General features: G+C 41.2%; 1 protein-coding gene across 2 annotated transcripts; it reads left to right on the forward strand.

The window, feature by feature from the left end:
- Window positions 1-855: 855 nt before the first annotated feature.
- Window positions 856-7,056, forward strand: LOC106322670. 2 transcript variants are annotated; one of them, XR_001266489.1, is made up of 12 exons: window positions 856-1,129; window positions 1,206-1,663; window positions 1,866-1,932; window positions 2,023-2,364; window positions 2,438-2,568; window positions 2,661-2,769; window positions 2,841-2,986; window positions 3,080-3,153; window positions 3,249-4,066; window positions 4,160-4,439; window positions 4,540-4,609; window positions 7,038-7,056. XR_001266489.1 is itself a non-coding variant. In XM_013760769.1 (11 exons), the coding sequence occupies exons 1-10, from the start codon at window positions 1,121-1,123 to the stop codon at window positions 4,433-4,435; spliced, it is 2,430 nt and encodes an 809-aa protein (XP_013616223.1). In that variant the 5' UTR covers window positions 856-1,120; the 3' UTR covers window positions 4,436-4,439; window positions 4,540-4,712. The 2 variants fall into 2 exon arrangements, 1 of the variants encoding a protein (XP_013616223.1); XM_013760769.1 differs by lacking the exon at window positions 7,038-7,056 and having other exon boundaries at window positions 4,540-4,712.
- Window positions 7,057-12,477: the final 5,421 nt, after the last annotated feature.

Raw genomic sequence — 12,477 nt, forward strand, 5'->3', positions numbered from 1 at the left:
AAAGACACAACTTTCACAACAACACTTCTCTCATATTTCTAACATTATTCCCTTTGTTTTGTTCATGTTACTCTACTTCTTTTAAAAGCTAGAATCTGAGGCTGTAGAACATATTTTTTTGTTACGTCTTAAAAGTCAAATCCACAAAAATAACAGTTATTATATATTTTTTAAACCACTATTTTTAAAGTCAGGTGAAAGTTCTAAACAATTACAATCAACATATTTTAGTGGGATTTAGAGACTTAGAGCAACATTATTGGTGGGATGAAAAGAGAATCCCTTGTTCTGCTTTTTTTTTTTTTTTTTTTTTTTCGTTAGAAAGTAAGAGACAGTTTTTAATTAAGAGTTTTTCTTAATGAAGGGTTTTTCCTTTCTCTTTCTTTCTCGGTCCCCACTCCATTCTCCTAAGGGATGACTTAAGGGACTCTCTATAATGTTGCTCTTGGGCCCAAAATAAACTTTGGTCTTATTTTTATTCTCAGCTCACTGAATAGTGTCTACGAAATGACGATCTCTCCATGTCGGTAAACAAAGAGAGAACCCGTTTCTGAGTAAATCCTCTGGTGTCCAACATGTTTCCAGTAGCTGTCAGGCTACATGAGAAGTAGATTATATAATAAAGTTTTGTCATTTCTCTAAGTTGAAACAAAAGTTTTGTTCGGAAACGCAAACGCTTTCTTTTGCGTTTGAACCGCTTATTCTTTTGTCATTCACGAGATCTGCCCATAATGATTCAAAAACAAAAGAGTACGGAGTTTATTCGCCACATCAGACGAAAGGTCGAAAATACAAAACACCAAATCTACCCCTCGTCACATACTCCCATCGTAAACGAAACGGAGGGTAATCACGTCATTTCATAAACACTGCTACGCCCACGTCACGGCTATAAATCTCTACATTTTCCCTCTCCGTTTCCCTCTTCCTTTTTCCATAATCAGAAAAAAGAAAGAAAAGAAAAAATCACTTCGCCGGAAATGCTCTCTTCCGCTTCCCTCCGATCAAAATCAATTGAACAAACTTAGAACCTTCGTTACGTAACTTCTAGCTGATTCCGAACTCCATTTCTCGATTCAGGTGCGCGTTTGCCGTTTAGAGAGGAAGCTAGGGCTCAGAGATGGAACTGGTGCGATTCATCTCACTCTTCGAGCTTTATTCGTCGTATTATCGCTTTTGATTTCTTGATTTCTGTCGTTTTGCAGGTACCGATGAGCATCAATTTCACTCAGATCTTCGATTCATGGCCTCAACCTCCTCACAATCTTTACTCCGCCGTAAAACCACCTCCGGAGCCTTCTCTAACCGCCTTGATGGACTCCCTACGGCGAGACAGCAAATCCGAGTTCGTCTCCCGCGCGAAACGCGTCTTCCTAGGTCAAGACTCGGAGCGCGAGCGAGGCGAGGCGCTCAAGCTTCTCGCCGCCTGCTGCGGCTGCGATTCCGTTAGCTGCGCTTCGTCCATCTTCAACGGAGACATCGGATCGGTTCCGTACATCAACGACGCGGCTGAGGATACGGGACTCTCGCCGCTGCACGCGGCGGCCGAGGCTAACGCGCCGAGGTGCGTGGAGATGCTTATTAAGCGACGCGCTCGTACGGATATGAGGAGCAAAGACGGACGTGCTTTGCTTCCTCTGGAGCTTTCTCTCTGCAGCGGAAGGTATTGTCTTATCTTTTTTTGATCAATTAGGGGAATAAAGCTCTTTAATCACCTCTTGAATGTGTGTTAACTCTCTACCTTAATAAGGAAAGCTATTTACTTTGTACCTACTAATGACACTGCATGTGGTCTCTTACCTTCTTTGTTTGGTAAAGTCTTATCAACTATGTAATTATTAACAATTTTTTTCCTTGTTTTGTAGCATGGATGTGACCTGGGATCCAAGTGGTGACTCTCTTGGAGACTTGGTTCTTCTCCTTGGTGACAAGGTTAAACACTAGTTCCCTACTTGGATTTGATTATGGAATGTACAAGGAAAGAAGCTTGTCATGTAAAAAGTTTGATCTTTTTATGTGAAGGATCTGACGGTGGTGAGACTACTTGCTGAAAAGACGAAGGAAGTGGACGTTGTGGCACATTCATACGCCACGGCTGGTGAAATTGTTCCTTTGACTGCGTTGCTGATTGTAGCGGTTGATAAGATCAGAGAGGCTAGTGTGGCGTTACAGGATGTCGATGATTCTGTGTGGACAAAGCCAAAGAAAACGATCTATGAGTCTGTTATTCGAGAAGCATTGCGTAGTAATAGCAAGAAAAGAATGCTTTTGTTGCGGGAGATTGGGCTCCTTCAGCTCTTTGGTGCTGCAGTTTTTAGTGAATCTGTGGACAAGCAAACCTCGCCGCTTTTCTCCATTGTACAGGTCTCGACTTGGTTACTTCATTAGCATATTGTTATGAGAGTTGTAATGTAATATTCCGTTATCCATCTTGTAGGCTGGAGATGAAGCTGTTCTTGAACTGCTTATAAACACGGACATTGATGTTAACGAAACAGATGCAGAAGGGAACACAGCTCTTCATTGCTGCCTGAAGGGATCATCTGTGCCACATAAGCAACAAACCAGGTATGAGTACTCTCCTTACTACTCTAATCATATACAATAACGTCGCATGGTGATTCTTCCAAACTTGAGAATGGTATATTTGTGTTATCCAGAATCATGAACCTACTTCTTGTACACGGTGCTCGAATTACACATAAGAACAAGTTGGGTTTATCTGCAGTCCACTTAGCTGCCGCAAATGGCAATTTATCTGCACTTGAGGTACACTTTCCTGATCTTGTTGTGTTTCTCATCCTAAGCTGAAACAAGATAATGACATTTTGAGCCTACAGATTCTACTAGCGGCCTACCCTGAGTTGGTTCACTACCGAACAGTAATCAAAGAGACACCACTATTCTTCGCAGTGAAGAATAACCATCTTGACTGCGTTGAGTTGCTACTTCAGTGTGGAGCAAGTTCAGAAATTCATAATCTACGGTGAGGCATTGCACAAACAATTTGTTTTACCTATGGGTCTCTTCTGTGATCACCTTAATCTGATTGGTTACATGTTTCATACATCTTGTGCAGAAAACAGAGACCAATAGAGCTGACTCAGTCACAAGATATACGATTCCTCCTTAACCCAACAAACATCACTTGCTGTAAGTATCTGCTCTTCTATATGGACAAAAACATAAAAGAAAACGACCAACAAGCTTTGTACTTTTCTTCTCACATAAACAACAATGAAATGCAGCTAGCAAAGAAGCAGAACCTGCTAAAGGAGATGATGAAGAAACCAGTTTCGCTGGCACTACCGTGCCACCATGGCTCAAAAAGTTCGTAAAGTGGCTTCCTCGGCATCTCCGAGATGTATCAGACAGGTACAGAGAGATTAATGGATATCCCCTCTCATCACTCAAAGCCGATTTCAGAGCTGATTTTGGCATGGAACTCAACCACTCCTCCCTGGGCTTTTCCAAACTCATCGACTTCATCAAATATTTTCCAAAACTCTGTCAAGTTAAATGCGTCCTCGTTGGTGATTCTGGACTTGCAACCCACTGGGTGATGTTACCCTCCAAGTGTTCTCAGCTCAAAGGAAGACCTCCAGAGCCACTCATCATCAAAAACAACGACTCTTTCTTTCCCAACAAACCGAAGGCCTCATCAGCTCCAGCTCTCAAGTACACACAACAAGCACATGATTCTCAAACCTTGAAGGCCGCCACTCTGAACAATGACTCTCTCTCTCCCAACAAAACGAAAGTCTCATCAACCCCAGATCTTATATGCAGTGGCAGCTTCATACAACAAGCACATGTCTCTAAAATCTTGGAGCCAGAAGTAGAGCCTCAACCTCCCGTGGATGCATCTTACAGCAACTATCGTCAAGTAAAACATCCGGTTCTAGAGACAGCTTCACATGTATCTAAAACATTGAAGCCAGAACCTTCCTTGGGTGCTTCTTACAGCTATCATCATCATCAGCTAAAACATCCGGTTCTAGAGGCGCTTGCAAGGATCAGAAACAGCACATCCATATTCTTTCTCCGTGAGTTCGACTTTTATCAAGTAAAGCAATCTCACACTCTCTGCTCTTCTTTATAATAAGTCGAATTATGTCATTGTTTTTTTTTCACATGGGAGGAGGGTAAATATTCGCAGAGCTATGACACGTGTTTAAGGAAAGGAATGTGTTTCTGGTGCAACAAGAGCATGCTTCTATGGGCAAACTTCCCATGTCGACACAAACTCTGGTGCAGCTCTTGTAAACACAAGATTGCACAATCTGCAGGCGACCACCACAAGTGTGTGATCTGTGACGCTAAAGTCGAATGTTTCATCTTGTCTCCACCGTTTGGGTTCGATCATCATAGGCATTCAAGTCGTCTCCCTAACGATGCTGAAATAGCGACTTGGTTCCTCGAATATCTGATATAAGAAAGTAATGTTCTTTTTTTCCCACTTTCTCTGATTAACTTAAAAACCCGTTCTTTAAAGAAAACGTCTAATTAACCTTTTTGTTCATTGCCTCCCTGTTGCAGTTCCATGAAGAAGGGGAGCATTCATTTGGATCATGGGATATAAGAGAAGGAAAGAAACTCCTCTTGTGTGGTAAGTGGGTTTGACTCGTGAAACAAAAAAAAAAATAAGTAGAATGAAAACAGATGAAAGCTCTTCTTCTTAATAACATGGAAAGTACATATAGTATTGAACATTTCTGGTGCTTGCAACTCTGTCTCTCGATATTAAAAAGACTACTAGCGAGATACCACGCTTAACAAAGTAAAATCTTGAACTCAAAAGCCATTAAAAAAAAATCTGTTGAATCATCCTCATGTCTATTCCTCTCCCCTACAAGACCATTCGTTCCCAAAACTCTCCACAGAGAATATTTCTAGCTCTTAGGCGCAGTCTTCTCCTTGGACTTCTGAAGCTTCAAGACCTTCTTCACAATCTTCTGCTCCTCCACCAAGAAGGCTCTAACGATCCAATCCTGAAGCATACATAGTGCTAAGCATTAGTTGCGAAGCTCTTTAGCATATATATTAATAACTAATCTCTTAAAAGATTTAAATACATCTTCCTAACGGCCACTCCAGATAGAGCACTACCATAGGCACGGTTTACTGTCCTCCGGTTCCTTGAAAACCTTGATCTTTTGTACTCAATAAGTCTCAGATGCGGAATCCGCAAAAAAAAAAAAAAAAAACCTGAGTGTAAGCCTAAGGAAATCATGCTAGTAGTGCAACAAGAAAGCTCACTGATGCTGGATTTTAAGATTCACCTGCTTATCATATTTGATTATATTAGGATATATTCCATATCTTTATATTTAACATATTGAGAGAATATCCTTTTAAGGAACATTGTATGCATATATACGTAAAAAGGGCTAACGATGAATGAGATAGAACATTATTTTTCAATATAAAGTTTGTCATGGTATCAGAGCCTCAGATCTGAAAGACCTAATTTTCTTACGACGTTGGCTTCTCTACAAGTTAACGTTCTTTGTTATCTCTGTTTTTCACCTCTGAAAACAGAGCTTCTTTTTCTTTTATATAAAACAGACCTCTCGGTCATTTTTTTCTCAACCGAAATCAACTATCATCATGTCGATTGTCGCTGCGAATCCAAAATATAAAACAATATCGCCATATGACTTATCGTCGAACGATAACCCCGGTGCTATCATATCACAACCTCAACTCAACGGTGTGAATTATGATGAATGGGCTATCAATTTCCGTATGGCTTTTAGTTCTCGGAAGAAATTTGGTTTCCTTGATGGAAGTATACCAAAACCAGAAGCAGGCTCTTCATATCTAGAAGATTGGGTGACCAACAATTCCCTCCTCGTTGGCTGGATCAAACAAACAATTGAGCCAAAGATTAGGTCGACAATCTCAATTCGGGAGATTGCGAAGGACTTATGGGACATTATCAAGAAGAGATTTTCTATTAAAAGTGGTGCTCGACTTCAACAACTACGAAATTCCTTAGCTACTTGCAAGCAAAACGGTTCAAGCGTTGATGACTATTTTGGGCGTTTGACAAAGATATGGGATGGAATTTCAGAATGTATGGAGTCCAAACGATGTGAATGTGGGAAGTGTGAGTGCAACCTCAATGCAGCTCACGAGAAAGAGAAAGAAACTCTAAGGATACATGATTTTCTTTCGGGCTTGGATGATTCAGTTCATGGCGTGATCCGATCTCAGTTGTGTGCAATAACACCTCTTCCAGATCTTGACAGTGTGTATCAGACAATCGTGCAGAATGAGACGATTCGTTTGAATGCAATTACTGAGCCTCCAGTGATGAGCTTCGCGACTCAAGCTCCATCGTCAACTGGTTCCAGATCTCCTGCAACTGTCTGGACTAAAGACATTACAAGACAAGGAACTACTCAAATGGAGCCACCTCGTGGTAACCGTGACTTCAACAGAACGTGCACAACTTTCGGGAGGAAAGGCCATGATGCGAGCTCATGTTTCAAAATCATCGGGTATCCAGAATGGTGGCCTGATAAACCGCAACCAAGGGTCGGAGGCAGAGGAACTCAGAACCTCTCTGGGGGACGTGGTGGTGGCTCTAACCCAAGAGCAAATGTCACTCAAATACCAAGTGTGAATCAGCTGGAATGATTACAGAAAGCGATCATGTGGGGTTGACTGGACTTTCAGATGAGCAGTGGAACATTGTGCAGCGTATGATCAATGCGGGCAGAACATCTGCATCTTCTGGGGGTAAGATTGATGAAAAATTATGGATTCTTGATACATGGGCAACACACCATATGACAGGTTCCATCGAGTTGCTCACTGATATCCGTGATATATCACCACTTCCGGTTACGTTGCCTGCGGGCTCTAATGCTTGTGCAACAAAACAGGGAACAATCCAACTGACTCCGCGGTTGCGTATGCAAAATGTTTTTTATGTTGATGGCTTTCATACTAATTTGATCTCCTTCGGACAACTTGTTACAGACAGTTTCTTGATCGGACAGGTCACTGATAAGTTGGTAATTTTGCAGGATCGAACTACGAGGATGCTGATTGGAGCGGGTGAACGAGAGAGAGAGGGGTTGTACCGGTTTCGTGGGATTGAGACGATGACTTCGTTGAAGACTAGCTTGCAGACAGAATTGGTTTTGTGGCATAATAGGATGGGTCATCCATCATCTCATGTTACAGGAATTATTTCAGGCGATAATAATACTAGTAGTAGCAGTAGTGAGCATTTATTTACAAGTTGTGATGTGTGCTTTCGAGCCAAACAAACTCGACAATGTTTTCCTTCAAGTTCTAATAAAGCAAAAGAAATTTTTGATTTGATACATGTCGATTTATGGGGGCCATATCGTACAACTGCTTTCTGCGGTTCACGATACTTTCTGACGATTGTAGATGACTGCTCTCGGGCTGTGTGGCTCTACTTATTACCCGACAAAACCTTGGTCTCACAGCAGATACGTAACTTTCTTGCCATGATCGATCGTCAGTTTTCTCGGAAAGTTAAGGTGATTAGAAGTGACGATGGCACTGAGTTCTTGTGCTTATCAGCTCTTTTCAGAGAGCAGGGTATCATACATGAGACGTCGTGTGTTCATACGCCACAACAAAATGGCCGAGTAGAGCGTAAACATAGGCATATCCTGAATATAGCTCATGCTCTCCGGTTTCAGGCAAGCCTACCCATAGAATATTGGGGAGAATGTGTCCTTGCTGCGGCCTATCTTATCAATATGACTCCATCAGTTGTTCTCCAGAACAAGACTCCTTTTGAAATTCTCTACGGTCATCCTCCGAGTTATAAACATATCCGAGTTATGGGGTGTCTTGCATATGCTCATAACATTGATCATAAGGGTGATAAATTCACTTCTAGGAGCCGTCGGTGTGTGTTTTTAGGTTACCCCTATGGCAAGAAAGGGTGGAGACTATTTGATCTGGAACGAGAAATTGTTTTTACGTCCCGTGACGTAGTCTTTCAAGAGACAGTATTTCCCTTCGCTGTCTCAATATCACCTTATATTCAACAGAAGGATGTAACTTCAGAAGTATCAACTGGACATCCGACGATGGGAGAATTTGATTCAGACTCCGACGCTGAGCCATCTCTTCCTGTGGCTCGTGAATCTTCATCATCTGGCGTAGAAAGACAAGAATCGTTTGCTGCTCCATCAGTGTCGCAATCTGTGTCCCCTGAAACTATAGAAGCAGAACCTGTGACAGAATTGCTTGGTCGTGGTCACCGGACAAAGAAAACGAATGTTAAGCTGCGTGATTATGTTGTTGATGCTATCTCGGCTCCTTCTTCTTCACTCTCTCTCGTCTCGCAAACACCCTCTCCAGAGCAATCCTCAGGTACGATCTATCCCATTGCAAACTATGTTTCATGTGACAGGTTCTCTCCTACACATCAACAATTCTTGATGGCTCTTGCTACGTCTGTTCTACCAAAGTCATTTAAGGAGGCTATGCAGAATCCTAATTGGGGAAACGCAGTACACAAAGAATATGATTCTCTTGAAGATCTCCAGACTTGACGTCTTGAATATCTGCCTCCCAATAAGAAAGCTCTTGGTTGTAAATGGGTGTTTACAATCAAATATCGATCGGATGGAACCATTGAACGTTATAAAGCTCGGTTAGTTGTTTTGGGGAATCATCAAGAGGAGGGATTGGATTATGAAGAAACTTTCGCGCCAGTTGCCAAGATGAAAACGGTGCGATTGTTCTTAGATCTTGCAGCCAAAATGAATCATGAAGTACATCAAATGGACATACACAATGCGTTTTTGCATGGAGATTTACATGAAGAAGTCTATATGAAACTTCCTCCAGGGTTCTGTCCTGATGGTGAAACAGGAGTGTGTCGTCTTCAAAAATCATTGTATGGATTGAAACAAGCACCTAGATGCTGGTTTGCGAAGCTTACAGATGCGTTACAGGCATATGGATTTACAAAACATGATCTGATTACTCCTTGTTTGTTTACATCAAAGACAGTGTTTCACTAAGGATCCTCATATACGTTGATGATCTGATCATATCCGGGAATTCACTTACAGCGATTCAATCTTTTAAAGATTATTTGTCTCTTTGTTTCCACATGAAAGATCTCGGACCGGTCAAATATTTTTTAGGCTTGGAAGTTGCTAGGAGTCCGGCTGGAATTTATCTATGTCAACGTAAATATGCCACAGATATTTTCGAGGAAACATGGTTGATAGGATGTAAATCGGCTGGCTCTCCTATTGATCAAAATCACAAACTCAGTGTTGCGGATGGACCTTTGCTTGCGGATCCGGAACAATACAGGCGTCTTATTGGTCGGCTTATCTATCTAGCTACCACCCGACCTGATTTAGCATATGCTATTCATACTCTGTCTCAATATATGAATAAGCCACGCCAGGAGCATTGGCTTGCAGCATTGAAGTGTGTGCGTTACCTGAAAGGTACTCTTGGGCAAGGAATATTGTTACGTGCTGAATCATCAACTCATGTCACTGGTTGGTGTGACTCGGATTGGGGTGCGTGTCCATTGACACGAAGGTCACTTAGCGCTTGGATACTTCAGTTGGGGTCATTTCCGATTGTATGGAAGAGTAAGAAACAAGATACAGTCTCGCGATCCTCCGCAGAGGCTGAATATCGTGCGATGGCTGAAGCTACTGCAGAATTACGGTGGATGAGGATGATACTTCTTGAGCTTGGGTTTGCTCATGATGGGGCGATGTCACTGTGTTGTGATAGCAAACCTGCTATTTACATAAGCTCAAATCCCGTATTTCATGAAAGAACCAAACATGTTGAGCTCGATTGCCATTTTTTCGTGACGACATTGTTTGTGGTTTTATCAAACCAAAGCATGTATCAACAAAGGATCAACTAGCAGATATACTTACAAAGGCGTTGGGGAAAAAAGAGTTTGATGCATTTTTGATCAAGTTGGGCATAGCAAATTTGTATGCTCCAACTTGAAGGGGGGTATTAGGATATATTCCATATCCTTATATTTAACATATTGAGAGAATATCCTTTTAAGAAACATTGTATGCATATATATGTAAAAAGGGCTAACGATGAATGAGATAGAACATTATTTTCCAATATAAAGTTTGTCAGATTATTCAATCAGAAATATGGATTGGATCTAGGTAGCTACCAACTCATTTCTTACCAGGTACCATTCATAAGCTAGTTCTACTTCTCTGGCTTCTCTTGTCAGCAAGTGAATGAGTAATTCAGAATGACATATAGAAGTTTCACTGACCTTAGACAAAGCACAAGAGAAAGCCTAATGATGCTATCTTACGTACATGCTATCAAGTTAAAGCCAAATGCAACATATGGCGCTGAAATGGATATGATGTCTAAAATAGTAAAACGAACCAGTCACCATGTAAAACTTTATATTTCAATAAAGCGGAGCCCTTCAAGTTTGTAGAAATCCGAAGGTTTTCATAGGTCTTGCAGAATCTTTTCACAGATAATAAATCAGAGTTTTTACCTGTAAATGTTCAAAAACGCGCCCTACGCGGCCGAGTATCCGGCAAAATTACGTGAGGCGGAGGACCACCGTCCCGATGTGGCTCTACTCGACCATAAAATCGGGATTTCTAATAAAACTTCATTTTTATTTCAATTTATGTCAAAAACGGGTTTGTTTTAGTCGGATTTGTAAGAAAAAACTAATAGAATCAAGTATAAACTTGTTGAAAGAATGAAATAACATAAGAGGAAAGAGGCAGCTGGTTTTGAAAACCACAAGACTGGTTAGGTTAAATGAGAGAGATAATATAGAAATTACGATTTTGTCCTTCATTAAAGGAAAAAAAGAAAAAAAAAATGAAAATAGCACTGATGGGGCTTTTAACTTGGACTATTACATAATTACATCAGTTACAAACCATCTGAGCCAACATATTTGTTGTCTATTCTTAACAAATTATATATTTATATCTATATATATATGGAAAATTTTTAAAAATTAATCATCAATTAATTGTCGATTAATCTCCGAGTTATCATCAATTCGCTAGGTCCATACCGACCGGCGAGTCACGCCCGGCGCAATTTCGAATATGACCCGTAATGAATGAATATTTTCCTATCCTATTATGGATTCTTGATGTACCGTTTAGATTAATTAACCGAAAAGAAAAAAAGAAGATTGTTATAAATCATGGAGTAGATTGCCATTAACAAGACCCGGACCGAGACCGGCTCAATACCTAGAAGATGGAGAGATGGCTGAAGCCCTAGACAGAGGAGAGAGAGAGATGACTTTAGGAGAGAGAGAGCCGACTTTAGGAGAGAGAGACGGCCACAAAGCTTGGAGAAAAGGAAACCCTTTCCTTTTCCTAGTAGATGTAATCTCTCCATTATTATGTATTAGTAGTTTTCATAATCCTAGTGAGTTTAGGTTTTGGATACTTTCCATTTATCTTCATCTTGTAATCCTTATATAGAGGAACCCCCTCGATCATTAATAATAACACATAAATATTCAGTTTCTAAACTCTCTAATTACAACACGTTATCAGCACGATAGACTCCCAAAACCCTGAGAAAGAAAAACCCCTAAACCTAACCTAAAATCCGTCACACATAAACTCTAAACCAGGCGCAACTTAAAATCGATCTATCTCTCAAACTTTGAGGAACCAGACGACGAGCCACATATCATCTTGAAGCTCTTGACGAGACGAATCCATCAGCGCAAACCATTCATCGATCCGATCTCAGACGCGCTCTCACTCGCAGGAACAATACGCGGCGCCGTCTTGGTCTTTTGGAACCCTAATCCGAACCAACAAGATTTTCTAGCCAAATTCAAATCCTGTGAAAGATAAGTTTATCATACCTTAGTTGTTTGATGATATCTTGTTCAGATTATGGTGTTCATGTAATCTAATACTCCTTGTTTTTATTTCATGAGCTGAGAGGAGTTGGTGCAAAGATCTAATCCCGAAGAACCCTAACTTGTTCTTGCTTCCATTCCGGCTTGCAAACACCTGATCAGCTAAAGCCCTTAAGTTCTCCTGATCCTAGACATTCGCAGTTTCCTGTTCACAACAGAGCCAGCCCACGTTCGCATCACAGCCAGCTCGCAATTCAGATCAGCCGCTTGCAAAGGCAGCAGCTCGCGAACTAGATAAGAAGAAGACGCGTCCCGATCGCGTCCGACTACCTCAGCACACATCCGTGACCAGACGCAAGACCGTTCCAGACAGCTCGCGTCTCGTCCCATCTTGCGACCCGATAAAGGAGCTAGCTTGCGTCCGTGTGCAACTAGAGGTTCATCTGACTTTGGTGGTCCGGTTCAACCCTACAAAATAAAGGTAATTCGAAATCTGAAAACAAGAATCGAATCTGGTTGTTTTGTAAAGATTGAAATCTTAAAATATAATCTCTAAAACTAAAGGCCATAGGTTAAATAGATCAATCCCCTATGAGTAAATC

This window comes from Brassica oleracea, chromosome C2, assembly GCF_000695525.1.
Source record: "Brassica oleracea var. oleracea cultivar TO1000 chromosome C2, BOL, whole genome shotgun sequence".
Taxonomy (NCBI): domain Eukaryota; kingdom Viridiplantae; phylum Streptophyta; class Magnoliopsida; order Brassicales; family Brassicaceae; genus Brassica; species Brassica oleracea.